We start from the raw sequence: 18,679 nt of genomic DNA on the forward strand, positions 1-18,679 counted from the left end.
ATCAAAAACCAATTTCTGATGAAAAAGTCTTTCTTAGGAAAAATAGTTCCATTATTTCCAGGGTCCTCTTTAATTCCTTCCCAATCCACATGCAAATATATGTTCAGAATTGTGTGTTAAGTTCACTCAAAATCTCAGGTCTGTTAGACTGTCAGTTTATACATGCTGAATTTCAGTCCTCTTGCTCAGAGACTAGGAGTAGGCCATCAGTGGCCATGCCTTTGTTTAAACAAATATCAACTGCAAGTAGCTCAGAAAAGGACCATGAGATACAACTGGGGATGTCAGGGTTAAGACTCTTATAAGTAGATTACATGTTGAGAATGGCCCAAAGTGGGTTCTCTAGATAAAAGGTCTGCTCTTGGTGAAATTAACACCTGAGGCCACTACCGTATCATAAAAGTCCTCACCTGCAAAGTCTTTGGTGAGTTACAAGGAAATTCCTCTCTTTGGGTAGATAGTCTCCCTGATTCTCGTTTAAAATGATAGTAGTCACTGCACACAACCTATAATTAGGCAGATCAGAAAGCACCTAGAGGTCACCATCTCAGGCCAAAGCTCAAAGGAGTTGAGATTGAATGCCAAGAGGCCAGGGCTGTTCTAAATATTTATCTCAATATTTTCATAGTCAGCTTTTAAGTGCAAGTCATAACTTCTACAGAAATCAACAAGACTTGCCTACTGTTTATTAAAAGAAAATCCTACCTGAATGATAGTATATCCTGTTGGAAAAGGAAATGGTGGGAGCTGGCGATTTTAACCTTCTGTTCTTCCAAAATTCAACCTAAAATCTGCTAAAATGATCCAGAAAGGCAGTACCTGAAACAGATGTTGTCAGAGGGGCTATCCAAAGTGACCCCTCCAATCTAAAATAAGTAAAACAGAAACCTTAAGGCCATACCAAAGCAGAGGGGGCAGCCAGATAGTTTGAAAGCAGAAGGATGTGTTTGGAGTTCTAACAGCGACATCTCCCTAGCTTTAATGTATAGATACTAGTCCCCGAAGAAAGCATGTGCCATACCAAGTGTGTGCCAACCGCAGCATCCAGGCAAATATAAAGCCTATAGAATAATTGTAATTAGCAAGTATCTGTACCCTGCATGCTCTGGGCTCTGGCCAGAAGGCATCTGCTTTTGGCGTCTTTTCTATGTTTCTATAGTCCTCTTTCTGATGTTTATTTATTATAAAGCAATAGTATAACAATATCAAAGAAAATTCTAACAAGAAAAAAATGTGCATAATCCCACCACCCCAACACAACTGATTTCAATTGTCTGTGTTCCCAGTCTTTGTTCATATGCACACTTATTTTTACATAGTTGTCATCCCTGTTTATGTTATTTAAAGGTGATTTTATAGATTCTCTCTGAGAACTGGCAGCCTCATTAGAAATAAACAACCCATTGAACAAAGGAATAGAATTATTTACACAATCTTTGAGCTGAGAAATATCGTTTATAGACAAACATCTCAAACTATCAAAACAGTTTTACAGACGACAGGAAGCAATTTCGTATTTCTTTTTCTTTTAGCAATGGAATGTGCTTCACAAGGGAGGGAAAGATGTGGGGATCAGGTGGTTAAAATCAAACATTGGGGTGCAATTCACAAGCCTGAAAGAAATCTGAATAACACAATTAAAGAATAAATACTTGAGTTAAATCTTCTTACATGACTTGGCCATCCAGTAGCCAAAATGGAACACGGACACACAAATATTTACAATGACACATAGATGAGATCAGCAAGAACGAAGTCATTACCCAACACGGTGACTGATTTGAGGGGATGTGTCATCCGAAAATCTTCACGGGATGATGACAACGTGCTGGATCCTTGCTACAACATTAACGTTCTTTTCTTTCTTAAATAAATAATCTCTACTGTGCTTCTCACCCTTCCCTGACTTTCCCACTGCCCTATCCCTCTCTCAGGACATTTTGGAATCAACATTCGATGATGCGCCCTCCTTATCTCAGGGCATGGATAGACTCACCAAAGTCAAGATGAGCTGCAAAAAAACAATCCAGGAAAAGGGAATAAACTATTAACCATCTGGAGTACAACTTGGTTAGGTATACCAAGTGTAAATCCCTCAGCATCATTTTGGCAGGAGAAACAGCTTCTCTCTAATACTTATTAGAAATATACATAACTCTCCAACACAGGGAATGGTCTTTAGAAGCTGTTCTCATTTTAAAATTTACATAGATATAAATCTGTAAGAGTAAAGCCTACTGGGATATATTATCATAAAATCTTGATACAACAGGATGTGGTGAAGTAGTACAAGACTCCTCGTTGTTAACATGCTGAACTGAAAGCATAAAAGAGCAGCCATTTCTCTGCCTCCAATAATCTGAAGGATCACTGCTCCAGGTGTCCTTCCACCAACAAAATGCCTTCATGACATATAAGGGATGCTCACGGACAATTAGGGCTTCCCAACCAGGTTTGGGGCTCTCTCCAGTGGCAGGGCATAGGTACCAATGTACTGAATTCTATTTGCATCCCACCTATTGTTTCACTGAATTCCCTGGTACGATGAATGAAAAAATTTTAAAATACTTAATTTTAAATGAAATCAAAATTAAGGCCTCAGTCTCTCACACACATAAAACAGTGTGGCATTAACATTTTCAGGCCCAGCCATGTCTTTGTGAAGAATAACATAATACGGTTCGAATTAATATTACCATTTGATCTTTTCACATTTGTTGTTTTATGCCCATGTGCACATTTTCTAGGGGAAGGGGTCAAGCCCCTCCCAAATTTCATAGTCAAAGGAAACAACAGGAAATCCACCAGCGGTGTTATCTCCTAAATATAAACATGTGCACTATATGGTTGGTTAGCAGAAACTCTCTAAAGAAAGTGCTTTCATTTTAAGGAATGAACAGATGATTACATGGACGGATGTGCCTCAGCAGAGAAAGAGAGAGGCCCACAGCAGTGATCTCTTTCCCTCTCTTGCTAAATGCAGATAGGTTCTATTCAGATTCTTGACATACTACAAATCAAGGAGCCCTCTACTGCACAAACTGCTAGCTTTTCAAAGGCTTAGAGAAAAAACTCTGCAGAATTTATAAAACTGATAACACTTGAAAGAGAAGCATATCCTTTCTATGCAGACACCCTCCAGATATTTTTCTACTCTCGAAGATTCAGGAAGTGGTGACTGTTGAGTGTCTAATAAATTGATACATGGTGAAATAATAGTCAAATTTTCATATCTTGCCCAAGCCACAAAAGGAACTTAGTTGGACTGGTAGGTCTTGGGATACATGATTGCAAAGCCAAAGGCTTTTCACTGGAGAGCTTCAAGATCTTTAGATACATGTTTTTGAAATTCAAAAGCCCAAAGGGCTAAGTATGAACACACCATATGCAGAAACAGAAATTAGTGATACATAGGGGAAATGACAATAAGTACTTAGAGCCAAACAACATTGACTGGGATGTAGTTTTCACTAACCTCCCATTTCTTGCAGAGTTGAATGCTCACATATTTCTGTTCTCCATATCTTAAAACGTTTTTTAATGTTTGTTATAAATTGTGAAGATAAATAATATTTTATCATCAGCAAACATTGGGTAATGAGTCTGTTTCCTCCTGATGTGCCTGTTTCACAGGTGCATACCTTCCACAAGCACAAAACAGGATTAAATTAGGTATCTATATCTTTGTTTACTTACTATCCAATGAAGATTTCAGTATTTCATGCTTATATTATCTTCCTTTTGGCTCTTAGAGAAAGCCCCATGTTTGCTTAAGTGTGGCCTCTCCAATCAGGATTTCCTAGGTTTAAGACCTAGACTCACCCAACTGGAGTGCCATAGTTTTGGTGTGTCTTTTTGCAGGTACCATGAAGATGAGCAAGCAGGTTTATACAAATGATAAATCAACTACCACTTAAGCATCATCATGAAAATGTGATAAGATTTCACCATCTGAACTTTATTTAGATAGTTTTTAAAAGCCCTTCCTGAACACACATATTCCTCTCTGCTTTTGGAAAATGTCATAAAAGAAACCTTTTCCAGTACAAATGCAGAAAAACAGGTACACAAACCAAGCCACCACTATAGAAGAATAAAAAATTGCAACTCTATGAGGGCATGGACTTCCACATGTTCACACAGTACTTGCTCTGAGGTTTTTTTTTTTTGTTTTGTTTCATTTTGTTGTTTTTTTGTTTGTTTGCTTGTTTGTTTTGTTTTTTACTTTCTTTAAAAAAAAAGTTTGACATCTTTTTTCTGGACATCTAATGACAATGCAAGTGAAAAACATTACATTGGGTAAGGAGATTTGAAGGAGGTTCGAATGCAAGAGGGACTACTCTCTAACTTAAAAACAAACACAACACTATGAAGAGGGATTGTGCATCTTTGAGAAATCTTTTTTCTTCAAAGTGAATGCACAAAATGAGGGGATTCACTACTGGCTCTTTCGCTTCACGGTGGAAGTGACCTTTTAATGGTCACTTCGACATTGCTGCCCTGTATGGGCTGCGATTCAGGCTTACAAATAAATTACATAATCTGAGGGAGTAGGAAAAAGGCTTATAAGAAGTTTCTATTCATCTCAAAGTTAAAGAAACCCCACCCCATTTGACTGTCTTTTCTTCCATCTTTCCTGCAGCGGAGTTTTATTTCAGTCTTACTCATGAGGGAGATGGTGTGGGGTAAGGCTGGCAGTCCTAGCGGCTGCTGTTCTTAATCGCTTCTTTTGCAGCAATAATCAGAGGAGTCAGGCTGGAGAGAGGCTTGGCTAATTTTAAAAATGGATGCTGCAAAAGGAAAAACAGAGGAATTACTGGAATTCTTTCCTCCAACAAGTATATTACTTTACACTTGCAAGGAGCCTTTTTTTCATTAAAATTTGTATTTTGTGGATCCAATTAAACATCATTTAAAAAAAATATAGTGCCAGCTTTTGTCCTTCAGATGTTTTTGTTCTTCAGTGTCATGAAATCTTTGGGAAGCTGACTGGCAGAGCTAGAAATTCAGAGTAGGTGTCTTGTGAAATCTCATTGTGTTCGGGAGTCTAAATTTCCGATTTTCTTAAATTGATGACTTTATCTGGAGCAGCCTTCAATGCTTGAAAAACTGTGTTCTGTTGACCACTAGAGGCCTTGACCCTGAAACCAATGGCCTCCTAACTGCTAAACCCAATAGTGTGCCTCGGCCATTTCTTCTTTGGTTGCTCCATAGTACTTCATACAAGTGAATGTCCCTTCCTTCTTTGAAATGTTGTTCTCTTTGGGGGCCTGTAACATTCTACTGTCTCAGTTCTCTTCTCTATGCAAGCTCACTGACTGCTCCCTCCCTATCTTCTTCCTGGTTTCACGTCCTCTTTCCACCTCCCATAACTTGACTCTCATCATCTTATTTTTCTAATTTAATTCCTTGGAGAGTTCATTCCTTTTCATGGTTCTAACCAAGCTCTCATCAGCCTTATGGAGATGACTCCCAAATATCCATTGCGTGACCTGATCTCTTTCCTGAATTTTGGCCCTATTTCTCTAATTGTCTGTTGTTTATTTCCTTTTGATTGTCCTCCTGCCACCTTGAACTCAACACTGAAAAATGTACATTCAATCAAGTTGATGTATGGCAGAAACCAACACAGTATTGTAAAGCATATCTTTCAATTAAAAATAAATAATTTTAAAATAATATACAGTTTTTTATGCTTTGAAGTTTCTCAAACGGAGTACTCTTATGTGATGTAAGCTATAGGGGCTTTGGAGTCAGAATACCTAGGTTCAATCCAATCCTCTGCTTATCACGGTGGTTAAATGAGGTAAGCAACAGTTTCTTATAAGCTATATCAAGGCCAATCCGTGTTAGCCAGTGTATTATTATCTTCTATCACTTCTGCTTTCGCTGAATGCTACCACTGGTTTGATATTCTGAAGTCACTTTTGTGTTCTTCTTATGTTTTACATGCAATCAGCTACCAAATGCTGCCTTTTCAATGCCTTTTACAATGATCTCTTGCTTTGCCTAGGCCTAATCAACTTAATCCTCAATTACAACAATAACCTCCTCCTCATCTTCCTGCCTCCATTTGTTTCTGTTGCTAATTCTTATTGCAGACCACCAGCGTCATCTTCCTGAACAAAGCTTTCATCATGTGTGTCCCTCAGATGGCTTCAGTGTTTCCCCATTACCTACAGCCCGTATGCTTTAGCCTGGTGTTCAAGGCTCTCTACAGTCCTGCCACCTGCAGCTGTCCTGACTTGAACTCTACTTCAGCCACACTGTCTATTTTCTGTTCCTTTGAACTTTGCCTACATGTCTTTGATCAGGTGATAATCCTTCCATCTGAAATTCCTTCCCCTTTTCCCCCTAAACTATCTAAGACTGATCTGTCTTTCAAGGCCCAGGCAAACTCTTTCCCTTTCACAGATATCTTCTGAGTGCCATAGGCCATAGATGCATATCTTTAATCAGTTACGACATTCACTGTTTGAATGGCCACTTGGTTCCACTGAGTCTCTGAACAATCTTGTTTTTTTTTAATTTTTATTTTTCATATTCCTAAGGAGACGGAACTTCTAAAGAGTAGGAATCATGCCTTTAAGAGATTTGTATCAACCAGTGCACTTAAGCCTTGCAAATAGAAGTTGCTCCATAAAAATCCATTTTATTTGTTCCTTTTCTCAAGTCTTCCAGTAGTGTGAATGTCATGTAAGTCTGTTTTCCAACCTCTAAAATGAACTAGAGGCAGAGAATGGAGTTATATGGACTTAAGGTAATGTGCAGAGCTTACATGTATAAAATCAAAAGATGCAACAAATACACTCTTCAATCTTCTCAAAACATCATTTTGCATCAGTAATCTGACTGGTTCAGATAAAAGTATTGTTGAGTAAGGAATTAACTAGATAATTGATTTAATTATATATATAACTATATAGCTACCTTAAGTGAAACTGTATTTTCACTCATCCTTGAAGAAGACATAATAGGAATGTGTACAGGATGCGTAAGTGGGGTGGTGAGAGGCGTGTAAAGACATGGAAATGATGTACTCAACAGTTCCAGTTTTTCATCTATAATTTGAGGCTGGAATAATGGGACGACTAATAAAGGGCTATTTCAGATAGGACATTTTCAGGCCTCATGATAGCCTGTGAAATGCTCACAGGTAGCAGAAAAGAGAAGGTGTAGCTTTCTCAGTTCCTCCAAATTGGTTTATCCCAAGTATGACTTAGGTTGGGGTAGGGTATTTTTGCCTGAGTGTGGCTCTCTGTCTCTGGAAGGAGTTCAGAAGCAATAGGAACTTTTTTGTTGTTTGGCCGAGAACAGACTGAGTTCATCATTAATCACACTCTGCATGACCAAATGTTATGCCTTTTGTTTAACTGGATTATGTGTTCAAAGTTAGGAGGGACAAGTAGTCACTTTGCTTGGCTTGGCTATTACAGATCTTTATTTTCTTCCCCGAGGGACCATCCCCAGCAGTGATCCTGGGCATGCATTGCTTTATCAATATAAATGTTTTTTTCCCTTCTAAATTGGTTTGTGTGGAAGAAAGACAATCCAGGGCTCAAGTTCAAGTTCTGCCCTTCGATATTTGTGTGAGCTTTAATTTCTACATCTGTAACAGGGATTAATAACACCTATCTTAGAGTGTTGTAAGAATTAATGAGATAATATGTGTAAAAAAGTTGGTATCAAGTAGGTACTAATTATCATCATATATACGAATCCCTGAGAGCCATGAAAAGGACAAATGGTTACAGAGGCACTCACCACTGGATGGTACTCACCCAGGCAAGCAGGTGCCTGCCATTTGGCATCACAAGCAAAGGGGCTTTGACCAGTAAAGCATTAGAGTAGCAAATGCCATGGAAATAATTGCATAGTTATGTAGAGAATTACCTCCGGCCAAGAGCACCTGCGTACAACATCCAGGGGCACAAGTAAAGTTTAGAACAAAACAGTAACACCAGAGGTTCACATTGTTTTTTCCCCTTGCAAAATAAGACTCCAGGAAGAACAAAAGAGAGTTCTAGTTTAAATTGCCAACTTCTCAGAAGAAAGGCCACATGCCAATCCATTACATATTAGATGCATGCCTATATTTCTGTGCCTGTGATCTCAAATCAAATGGTTAGCGCCTAACTCAAACTAGGCCATCTCTCAACAGAGTTCTCTGATTGTCACACATCGAGGTAGAAAAGCTCAATATAATGACTCTCTGTTTGTAACTGTCCTATTTAATTTTCACCTGCAAAAGCTCCTTGGCGGATCCTCGCCTATCCACATCCATCTCAAGACAGCGATTTAAAAAGTCGCGGAATACAGCAGACAGTCTCTCAGGATTCTGCAGCTCTGGGGTTCCATTAGTGGCTATCAGATATAATGCCTGTAGAAAAAAATCAGAAAAATCTATTCAGCACGTACATATTAGGATCGTGAGTTGACACAGAAGACACACATCCAGTTTCTGATTTTTACCTTGGGTCAAAAAACTCCATTTTAGAGAATGATACTGGCATACACTGCAAAGTTTCTGTAACATTGAGAAATGATTACTCTTGGCAGTAAGTGAGGGACAGTGAGGTGACCCACCCTCAAAAGTTTAGAAATACGGTTATAAGGCTGTCCTCTGAGAGCTAAGCCAGGAAAATGAAAGTGTTAGTCTCTCAGTCATGTCTGACTCTTTTGCCACCCCACGGACTGTAGCCCATCAGGCTCCTCTGTCCATGGATTCTCCAGGCAAGAATACTGGAGTGGGTTGCCATTTCCTTCTCCAGGGGATCATCCTGACCCAGGGATCAAACCTGGGTCTCCTGCATTGCAGGCAGATTCTTTACCATCTGAGCCACCAGGGAAGCCAGTAAAAATCCACATAAAATGAATGTGTCATTAACCACCTAGGAAATGAAACCAAGGAACTGCCTGGGACTCTGTGATCACAGAGTTAGGGAAACACACACACACACATCTAAACACATTGATAAAAGTATAACCTCTGGAAGGCACAGTTGCAAAGGTGATTGTAATTTACTGTTTATCTTGATTGGAGAATACTTGTGAGTAGACCAGGGATGAACAGGGGCTTCCCGGATGGCTTGGTGGGTAAAGAATCTGCTTGCAATGCAGGAGACACAGGAGACTCGAGTTCTATCTCTGGGTCAGGAAGATCCCCTGGAGGCGGAAATGGCAACCCACTCCAGTATTCTTGCCTGGGAAATCCCATGGACAGAGGAGCCTAGTGGGCTACTGTCCATGAGGTCACAAATAGTCGGACATGACTGAAGCGACTAGTACAACACAGGTATGAACAGGCTACATTATAGAATCAGAGAAGTAAAAGCAATCAGAAGATGGCAGTGGCTGGATGAGATGAGAAATAACCCATGGGTCCCAAAGATGGAAGTATTCTGTTGGCCAAAAAGCTTTTTCGGATTTTTTTCATAACATCTTAACAAACTTTTTGACCAATCCAATACTTTTGTCCTGTGGCAGATATACCCCTATAGATTTTAATTAGGTTTCCCATGAAAGTCTAGCTATAATAGAAAATATAAGAAAAGCTGACATTAGTAATCCTGTATCCTACTGTAAGTTGTGTGTGTGTGTGTGTGTGCGTGTGTGTGTGTTGGAGAGAGAGAGAGTCATTCAGTCATGTCTGACCCTGTGACACCATGGACTGTAGCCAGCCATTCTCCTCTGTCCATGTTGCCATTTCCTTCTCCAGGGGAATCTTTCTGACCTAGGGATCCAACCCACATCTCCAACATTGCAGGCAGATTCTTTACTGCCTGAGCTACTAGGGAAGCCCACTGAAACATATTAAGTTGCTAATATATCTCTGAGATCTTAGTTGAGGTCACTGAGAGAGATCAACTCATGGTGTGGTAACAGAATCAAGGACCCTAACTTTCAAGGCACAGAGCTGAACTCAAGACCATGGTTAATTCATGGTTAATTCAAAGTAAACTCATCTTTCAAAGGCTTCTGAGCTCCTGACAGCCATAAAAAGCTGGCCATTCCTCATGCCTCCTCTAAGCAAATTATTCTAGAGTATTAAGTATGTATCAGGAATCATATTAGACACTAGAGATTCAAAGATGAATAATGGAATGTCCTACTTTCAAAGGTCATACAGTTTAGTGAAGAAGAGAGACTTACATATACCCACCATACAGTGAGATAAGAGCCAATCAGAGGAACGTTGCAAGTGCCAAGTCAATACAAGGATGAAGCCATTGACACCAAAGCTCAGAGAACACTTCACAGAGGAGCTTGACATTTGATCAGGGTCTTGAAGGATACACAGGAGTTTTCCTGCAGGTATTACCACCAGGGTTATGCCTGCCTATGCGCCCAGACTCCTAACTATTATGAAGACATGCTCCCACTTGAACTGGCTTGGACTTTGTAGCAAATTATCATCCCCCTTTCCCACCATGGCTCTGAATATTATTATCAAAAACATTTCTATCAAAGTCTTTTCGCAGGCCCGTTTTCATCAGCTGGTGAGAACATCTCTCCTCCATTCCAGAAACCTCCACAGATGTACTTTAGAAAGGGTTAGGAAGGACCATTTCATCCAGTGGCTATCAACCTATAGCATGTATTGGAATCACCTAGAGGGACTTGTTAAAAACAGATCAATCTGGAGAGGGGTCTGAGAATTAGCATTCTAACAAGTATCCTGTTGATGCTGAAACTGCTGGTTTTAGGACCACACTTTGAGAACTGGTTTATTCCACCCCAATAAGCAATGGGTTTAATGATTAATACTCGGAGCACCTGTCCTCACAAGCCATCTTTGTTCTGTTATTAAAAGAAAATTGTTACTGCAAATGACATTTGCTGCCTCCTCCTAAACTCTCTTATTTCAGCTAGTCACAATTTCTGCCAACCTCTGCAGCCTTTGCTTGCTTTCTTCTGTTCTGTAGCCAAACCAAATCCTAAATAAACACATCTCTTTTCTCCCTTTCCACTCTCCCTGTGTCTGTGTACATGCCATACTGTTTCATCTTCTCACTTTTCATCTCACCTTTCTTAGCTCAAGACATTCTACTCTAAATAATACTGCTCTTCACAAGTATATGTCTTTCTCACCTCTCTTCAATTCATGTACTAAGAAAAAGATTGATAGGAAACACTCCAACATGTGAACAATGGTTCCTCCTGGGTGGCAGGATTATTAATGATGTAATCTTTGAAAACAGTTTTTTAATTTTCCGAATTTTCTACAATGAATGTGACTGCTCTATTTCAAAAAAAAAATCCTCCAAAACGAGACACATGTACCCCAATGTTCATCGCAGCACTGTTTATAATAGCCAGGACATGGAAGCAACCTAGATGTCCATCAGCAGATGAATGGATAAGAAAGCTGTGGTACATATACACAATGGAGTATTACTCAGCCTTTAAAAAGAATACATTTGAATCAGTTCTAAAGAGGTGGATGAAACTGGAGCCGATTATACAGAGTGAAGTAAGCCAGAAAGAAAAACACCAATACAGTATACTAACGCATATATGTGGAATTTAGAAAGATGGTAACAATAACCCTGTATGCGAGACAGCAAAAGAGACACAGATGTATAGAACAGTCTTTTGGACTCTGTGCGAGAGGGAGAGGGTGGGATGATTTGGGAGAATGGCATCAAAACATGTATAATATCATATATGAAACAAATCACCAGTCCAGGTTCGATGCATGATACTGGCTGCTTGGGGCTGGTGCACTGGGACGACCCAGAGGGATGGTACAGGGAGGGAGGAGGGAGAAAGGTTCAGGATGGGGAACACGTGTATACCTGTGGTGGATTAATGTTGATGTATGGTAAAACCAATACAATATTGTAAAGTAATTAACCTCCAATTAAAATAAATAAATTTATATTAAAAATAATAAAATTTAAAAAATGAAAAAAAAAGAAAGAAAAAGAAAAAAAATGAACTTGTGTGTAAGCTGGGCCCTATCTTTGTAAAAAAGAAAACTGCTACTCACTGCCCTGCTAATGAGAGACAAAACCAGTTGTGGGCAATACACCAATCACAGCAAAAAGCATTTTCCTAGCAAAGTCAAACCTTAGCTGAAGAAAGATTGAAGAAAATCAAACTAGGCACAAGTGACCACATTCTGGTTTTTATCTAAGTTAGTTGAAAGCTCAAAAGAAAATTGGCTTGCTCATTTTATAGGAATGAAAATGGGCACAAGTGACCACATTCTGGTTTTTATCTAAGTTAGTTGAAAGTTCAAAAGAAAATGGGCTGGCTCATTTTATAGAAATTGCTGTTGTTTAGTCACTAAGTCTTGTCTGTCTCTTTGTAACCCCATGGACTATAGCCCACCAGGCTCCTCTATCCATGGGATTTCCCAGGCAAGAGGCAAGAATACTGGAGTGGGTTGTCATTTCCTTCTCCAGGGGATCTTCCCGACTCAGGGATCAAACCCATGTCTCCTGATTGGCAGGTGGATTCTTCACCCCTGAGCCACCTGGGAAGCCTGGCTCAATAATCAGACTAGACTTATTTTACTCACAAGGGCTTCCCTTGTGGCTCAGCTGGTAAAGAATCTGCCTGCAATGCAGGAGACCTGGGTTTGATCCCTGGGCTGGGAAGATCCCCTGGAGAAGGGAAAGGCTACCCACTCCAGTATTCTGGCCTAGAGAATTCCATGGACTGTATAGTCCATGGGGTTGCAAAGAGTCAGACACGATTGACCGACTTTCACTTCACTATTTCACTCAACATGCTGCTGCTGCTGCTCACCAAATCAGAAAAAGATAAATATTGTATGATATCACTTACAAGTGGAATCTCAGAAATAAAACAAATGAGTGTATATAACAAAACAGAAACAGACTCACAGATACAGAGAACAAACTAGTATTTAGCAGTAGGGAAAGGGAAGGGGCAGGGGCAAGATAGGAGGAGGGAATTAAGAGGTACAAACTACTATGTATAATAATAAATAAACAACAAGGATATATTATACCACACAGAGAATATAGCCAATCTTTCAGAATAACTATAAATGGAATACAAATGTTAAAAACTGTGAGTCATTACGATGTAATCCTGAAACTTACAATATTGTACATCAAATATGCCTCAATAAAAAAAAGAGATTAGAGATTTTCTTTGTAGTTGGTTGCTTCTTTAGTAAGAAACCCAGAGTCATACTTGACTTCTCCTTCTTCCTCATCTAGAAAATATTTCCTCCCCCAACTTTAGTAGGTTCAGTTCATGCAACCTTTAGAAATGGCTTTCATACCCATCCACTATTCTCTGTCCCTACTGTTACAATAGCCTCCAATAGGTTTTTTTCGAACTTAAGCCTCTGTGTTCTTCAGTCCATCCTCCTGAACAATCTGTCTTATCTTAAACCTCATCATGGCATCCATTTTTCTGCTTTAGCAATTTTTATTGGCTCTCTATGGCCCACAGAGGGCTTCCCTGTTGGCTCAGTGGTAAAGAATCTGCCAGCCAATGCAGGAGATGCAGGTTCAATCCCTGGGTCGGGAAATGGCAATCCGCTCTAGTATTCTTGCCTCTTGCCTGGGAAATCCCATGGACAGAGGAGCCTGGAGGGCTACAGTCCATGGGGTCGCAAGAGTTGGACAAGACTTAGTTACTAAACAACAACAACGTGGTCCATGGACATGGTTTTCAAACTGTTCTCCCCTAAATTCCCCTCAAGACCAGCTAAGTGGGAAAAGGGGTGGGAGAAGGAGATAGATGGAGAGATTCTAGGACCCTGTACCACATGTGTTTCAATCAGAGAAATACTTGATTTTATTCTCTATTTATTTATGCTTCCCTTGTGGCTCAGCTGGTAAAGAATCTGCCTGCAATACGGGAGACTGGGTTCGATCTCTGGGCTGGGAAGATTCCCTGGAGAAGGGAAAGGCTACCCACTCCAGTATTCTGGCCTGGAGAGCTCCATGGACTGTATAGTCATGGAGTTGCAAAGAGTCGGACACGACTGAGCGACTTTCACTTTCATTATGCTTCCAAGCAAGGTTTAATTTGAACCAAGGGATCACTATAGCTGTTTGAAAACACTGGACATAGTAAAGATTCCTTTGCATGGCATAGATGGTCCTCCATGATTTGGCCCCTGCCTCTCTTTCTAGTCCTCCTCTGTTCTCATCTGAGAACCCTGCTTCCCCCACTTTCACATACATACACAGATTGGCCAAGGCTCACATACTATTCATGCCAATTAGTTCTTCATTCCTATAATAAGAAATGCTCTTTCATATCTCCCTCAAATGCTATTCCCTTCAGTGCCTGGTGAACTTCTACTTGCCTTTTAATTTCTATTTCAAATGGCACTTCCTTTGCTAAGTCTTCTCAATCTCTCCCAGAAGGATATGGTGAACAACCACCTCGGTTTTCCAGGGACTGTCCTGGGTTTTACTACTGAAGGTTCTATGTCTGTCAGTGCCAAGCAAACTGGGGTGTCAGTCACCATGGAGATAGGGTTAGCCCTCCCCTCCTTTGAGCTACTATACCCCTCTGTTTATACATCTGTTTTCATGTTGTAGGGTGAATACCTGTTACTTGTTCACAGGTCTGTCTCCCTAGATTGTGAAGGTAGGAATTGTGTCACAAGCATCTCTGGATATTGTGGATAGTGGCTCAAAACAGGTGATCAATAAATTTTTTTGTTGCTAAATGAAATGAAAACCAAAAAGTAGAAATAAATCTCATTGAGATGGGAATATGACAGACTTTGCTATATGAAGTATTAAAGCTCAGAAGCTAAAGCGAATGAGTGAACATATAAGAAGATACATAGAGAATGACACCCTTTCTGAGTTGAATAGGTCTGGAATGTGGGAACTTCTGACTACCCAACTCTTCAGTGTGGGAGAAGGAAGAGAGTGCCATGAGCAATGTAAGTAAGGGGATGACATCAAAGGGAGGGAAAGCTGGAGATTACCACAACATGGTAATCTGTTGTGGGCAAACCCAGAGAGCAAGTGAAGACAATTAGTTCTCTCTGGAACTGGAAACACAGAAACTTAGTCTTCTCTGACTGATCTTGAACAGAGAAAGAGCTCTTGATTTTTCTTCTGCTACATTATTTAACAAGGTCTGTTTTATTCCTAAGGTGAGACAAAGCCCCCATGACCTACTGACCTTATTTATAATATTAGACAGACAACCTTTGGCCAAAAAATATTGCCTTTCTTCATTGTGATATACATATTACCTAGAAGTTTTTGGTGTTCTGGAATTCTTAATAACTTTACATCCCTTGTCAATAACGAACAAATGTTGCAGTTTTCTATGGATCCTGATGTGCAACTAAATTTACCTAAGTACTCAGATAGCACGACTTTACCCAGTTGGAGGAATAATTCAATTTACCTTACTGGCAATTTCCTCAGTTAAAAACTGATCAAAGCAGTCATCTTAGAAGTTACCACATTTCTCCAAAGAGGTCCCCAAACAATGCATAGGCACCCAATACATTTTCTTTAAGGCAGTTTTGCAACTGGACTAACCATTTGACTAAAAGGCTTCAGTTTGTGACTTCAGTTCATTTTAACAGTTTGTAAAGTTTAGGTTAGAAACAAACCAAGAGACTCACATGGAAATGTGTTAGTAACCCTGAGAGGCCCCAGCACTGATATAAAGACTCTCTTTACAAAGAGGAGAGTGGTGGAACATTTCTTTCTAAGTTGAATATTTGGAACTCAAAATACATTCTCCCATGGAAATGGTGTTATACGTGATGAACAGGCTCCCAAGCTAGCCCATAAAAATCTATTTAACAAACAATGTAACAATATCTTAATATCTGTATAAAGACTGTTTCATGGGAAATATTATTAGTTAGCATTTACTGAATGATTACTATTAGCTCACGTGATTCATACAACAACCCCCTGAGTTATACTCGATTATGACCAATTGACAGATGAAGAAACTGAGGGCGGTAGGGTTAACATAATAACTTGCCCAACATTACACAATTAGCAATGAGGGAGTCAGTATCTGAATCCAGGAAGTGTGAGCCCAGAGTCCATCCACCTGACCACTTCACGGCACCACCTCACAGTGCTCCCACCCTCTGTGATTTTGGTTTTCGTAAGCAGAGGCAGACAAGGACTCTTTAAGAGATGAAACACTCTGACATAAGACCAGGTACAGAAATTTCTTGGTCTAAAGGCATTGAGTTCATACGGTCTGTTCTCTTATTACTGTGGAATTATGTTAGAGACCAATATCAAAAGATTTGAAAATAACCCACATATTTTCAAATGCAGTGTGACATTTACCAAGAGAGCTCTGCAACTTAGCTTTTGAAAACCTCAATAAAGTTAGAAGACTGAAAAATCATGGAGGGTGACTGCAGAGAAGAAAGCATTTTAATGAGAAAACAATGTCAAAATGAGAAATTAATATCAAAGATACTTTAAAAACTCCTATGTATTTGTAAATTAAATTTCCATTTTTAAATGAGGTCTATATCTAAGAAGCCATGGTCTTATGTCCCTGGATATATTTCATAATCTCCTAGTTTATACTCTATGGGAACTTGAATAGAATTTGTATCCTACCGTTGTGTGAAAATTGTATAAATCTTAAGTATGTCAAATTGGTTCATAGTGCTTTTCAGGTCTACTATATTCTACTTTTCTGTACACTCATTCTATTAATTTCTGAAAGTCTGATATTGAAACTTCAACTAAAAAAAAAGAGAGATGAGACACACTGAGCATGCGTAACTCCACCTCTACCTTTAACAAAGGAAATGGACCCTTTTGAGGTCAATCGTTTTGCAACTAAACTTGGAAATTGAGAACAAAAGGCCCAGTTAGGTTTCCTATTGTATTCACCAGTATCTGTATATATGTTGAGTGTTTATAAGCAGTGTGTCTTCTGGTTGTTGCCCATAACCTACTTATGTCTCAATTCCTTTCAACTATCTCTGAGTGTTTTATGGGAGAGATTTGGCAACAAGTGACATGACACCTTATGACTTAGAGGTCACTTTTGACCTGGGATTTCAGAGGTTAAAGGCCAGAGTGTATTACTGCCTCTGATGTTTTTATAGATTTCATTAAAGGCCCTGACATTTCTAAGATGAGAGTAAATGGGGCCAAATCTACAAAAAAGTTGTTATATTATAACAAATGTTGTATTCCCTATCTTGACTTATTCAACCCAACAGTTCAGTGTGATAACTGAATAAACACTGTGCTCTAATTTAGTTCCTGACTTGTCTTGTACAGTAGGTCTCATCTGTCACTAAATTATACATGGTAGGGGGCTCTGCTGTTATTGTTTAATCCTTTATAAGTCATTAAAAATTGAGCTATTACAGATCTATTCTCTTATTGGTTTATGGTAAAAGGTAATTAGGTACCACCAACAGATTAGATGTTGAACTGCCTTTAGAGTGCTCCTTTCAAGCATAAAAAACTGGCCATTGCCAGAAAATAAAGACCAGATGACTCCAACAATGGGCATGCTCATTTTAATCTCTCAGGAATAATAGTGTTTGTCAAGAAATGTGGAGCAGACTATGTGTGCTCAAGGAGCCACCCTGGGTAGCCCAGGAGGAACCCAAGCTTGAGAACCACAAGGGGTTTGGAAGTAGAGGAGGGATAGGCATAGAGACAGAAAATCAGGAAAGCAAAATGGGGCAGGAGGTAGAGGAGAAAAGTTGTAAGAAGCAGAGGTAGCAGAACAAAGGGCAAGGACTAGGGCCAAGGGACCATGGGGAAAGAAGGTGGCTGGTGGAGTGACGAGGAAGAGAAATGAAGATAAAGGCTCCACAATTCAGGGAGGTCAAGGGGACCTGATCCTAGGATCCATTCTGCTACCTCCCCATTTCTCTGGTCCTTCTCCCATAAAACATCTCAAAACATCATCTAACACGTGGTCTGTTGACTTCCTCATCTCCCATTTTCTCTTCAACCCACACCTAGTTTCTAGTTTCAATGTACTGTTTACCATTATATGTTTATTCCTGTCTCACTTCAGAACACTGGAGCAGGAAGGTACTAAGTCCCTGATTCTTTGGGGCTTTTCAAAAACCAGCTGGACTGTGATATGATCTGTGAAACATGCATTACTGCTTACATAAACTGGCTTCAACTTCTGTTTTATATGCAGTTCATCAGCTGAACAGCTCTGTACACAATAACATGCACATGTTCTCAGGACAGCCCAGGGTAGAAAATGGGTCCTTGAAACAGCTTTATCACTGTTGTGTTCTTCCCGGGCTTCTTACCCACATGCAGCATGTTTCATTTGTATCACAATCGAATGTCTTTCTTGGTAGGGAAATGGGGTCCTTTCCACTCTATAGAATACAGACTTAGTCAGGAGATAATCAGAGAGATGTCTCCAAACAGCTTTCTTTGCTTTTTCTTTCTTTTTGGCTGTGCCACTCATCAAGTAGGACCTTAGTTCCCCAACCAAGGATCAAACCCACACCCGTTGCATTGCAAGCGTGAAGTCTTAAACAGTGGACCACCAGGGAAGTCCCTCCACTCAAGCTGTCTGAAGATCACAACTCTGGAAGCCCTCCTACAGACAGTGCATACTCAAACCCAGGCCGTCCTGGCACTCATGGGAGGCTGGAGCATATATCTACAGCCTAAGAAAACAGAATCAGAGACAGAGACCATGAGTTTCCCCTTTTATTTAACTAAATTTCATGTGAAAG

General features: G+C 39.8%; 1 protein-coding gene across 7 annotated transcripts in view; it reads right to left on the bottom strand.

Moving 5' to 3' along the window:
• Nucleotides 1-3,937: 3,937 nt before the first annotated feature.
• The window catches only part of PAK3 (p21 (RAC1) activated kinase 3), a 121,470-nt gene continuing 106,728 nt past the window's right edge, over nt 3,938-18,679 (bottom strand). For 5 of the 7 annotated variants that reach the window (XM_070290908.1, XM_070290911.1, XM_070290909.1 and 2 more), the window contains 2 exons: nt 8,243-8,380; nt 3,938-4,790 (listed from right to left, as the gene is read on the bottom strand). In XM_070290908.1, coding sequence (XP_070147009.1) covers nt 4,701-4,790; nt 8,243-8,380 — 228 coding nt within the window. In that variant the 3' untranslated portion in view covers nt 3,938-4,700. Of the gene's footprint in view, nt 4,791-7,781; nt 7,910-8,242; nt 8,381-18,679 lie in introns of all 7 variants that reach the window. The other 2 variants (XM_070290907.1, XM_070290906.1) reach the window with 1 other exon arrangement.

Source organism: Ovis canadensis, chromosome X (assembly GCF_042477335.2).
Source record: "Ovis canadensis isolate MfBH-ARS-UI-01 breed Bighorn chromosome X, ARS-UI_OviCan_v2, whole genome shotgun sequence".
Taxonomy (NCBI): domain Eukaryota; kingdom Metazoa; phylum Chordata; class Mammalia; order Artiodactyla; family Bovidae; genus Ovis; species Ovis canadensis.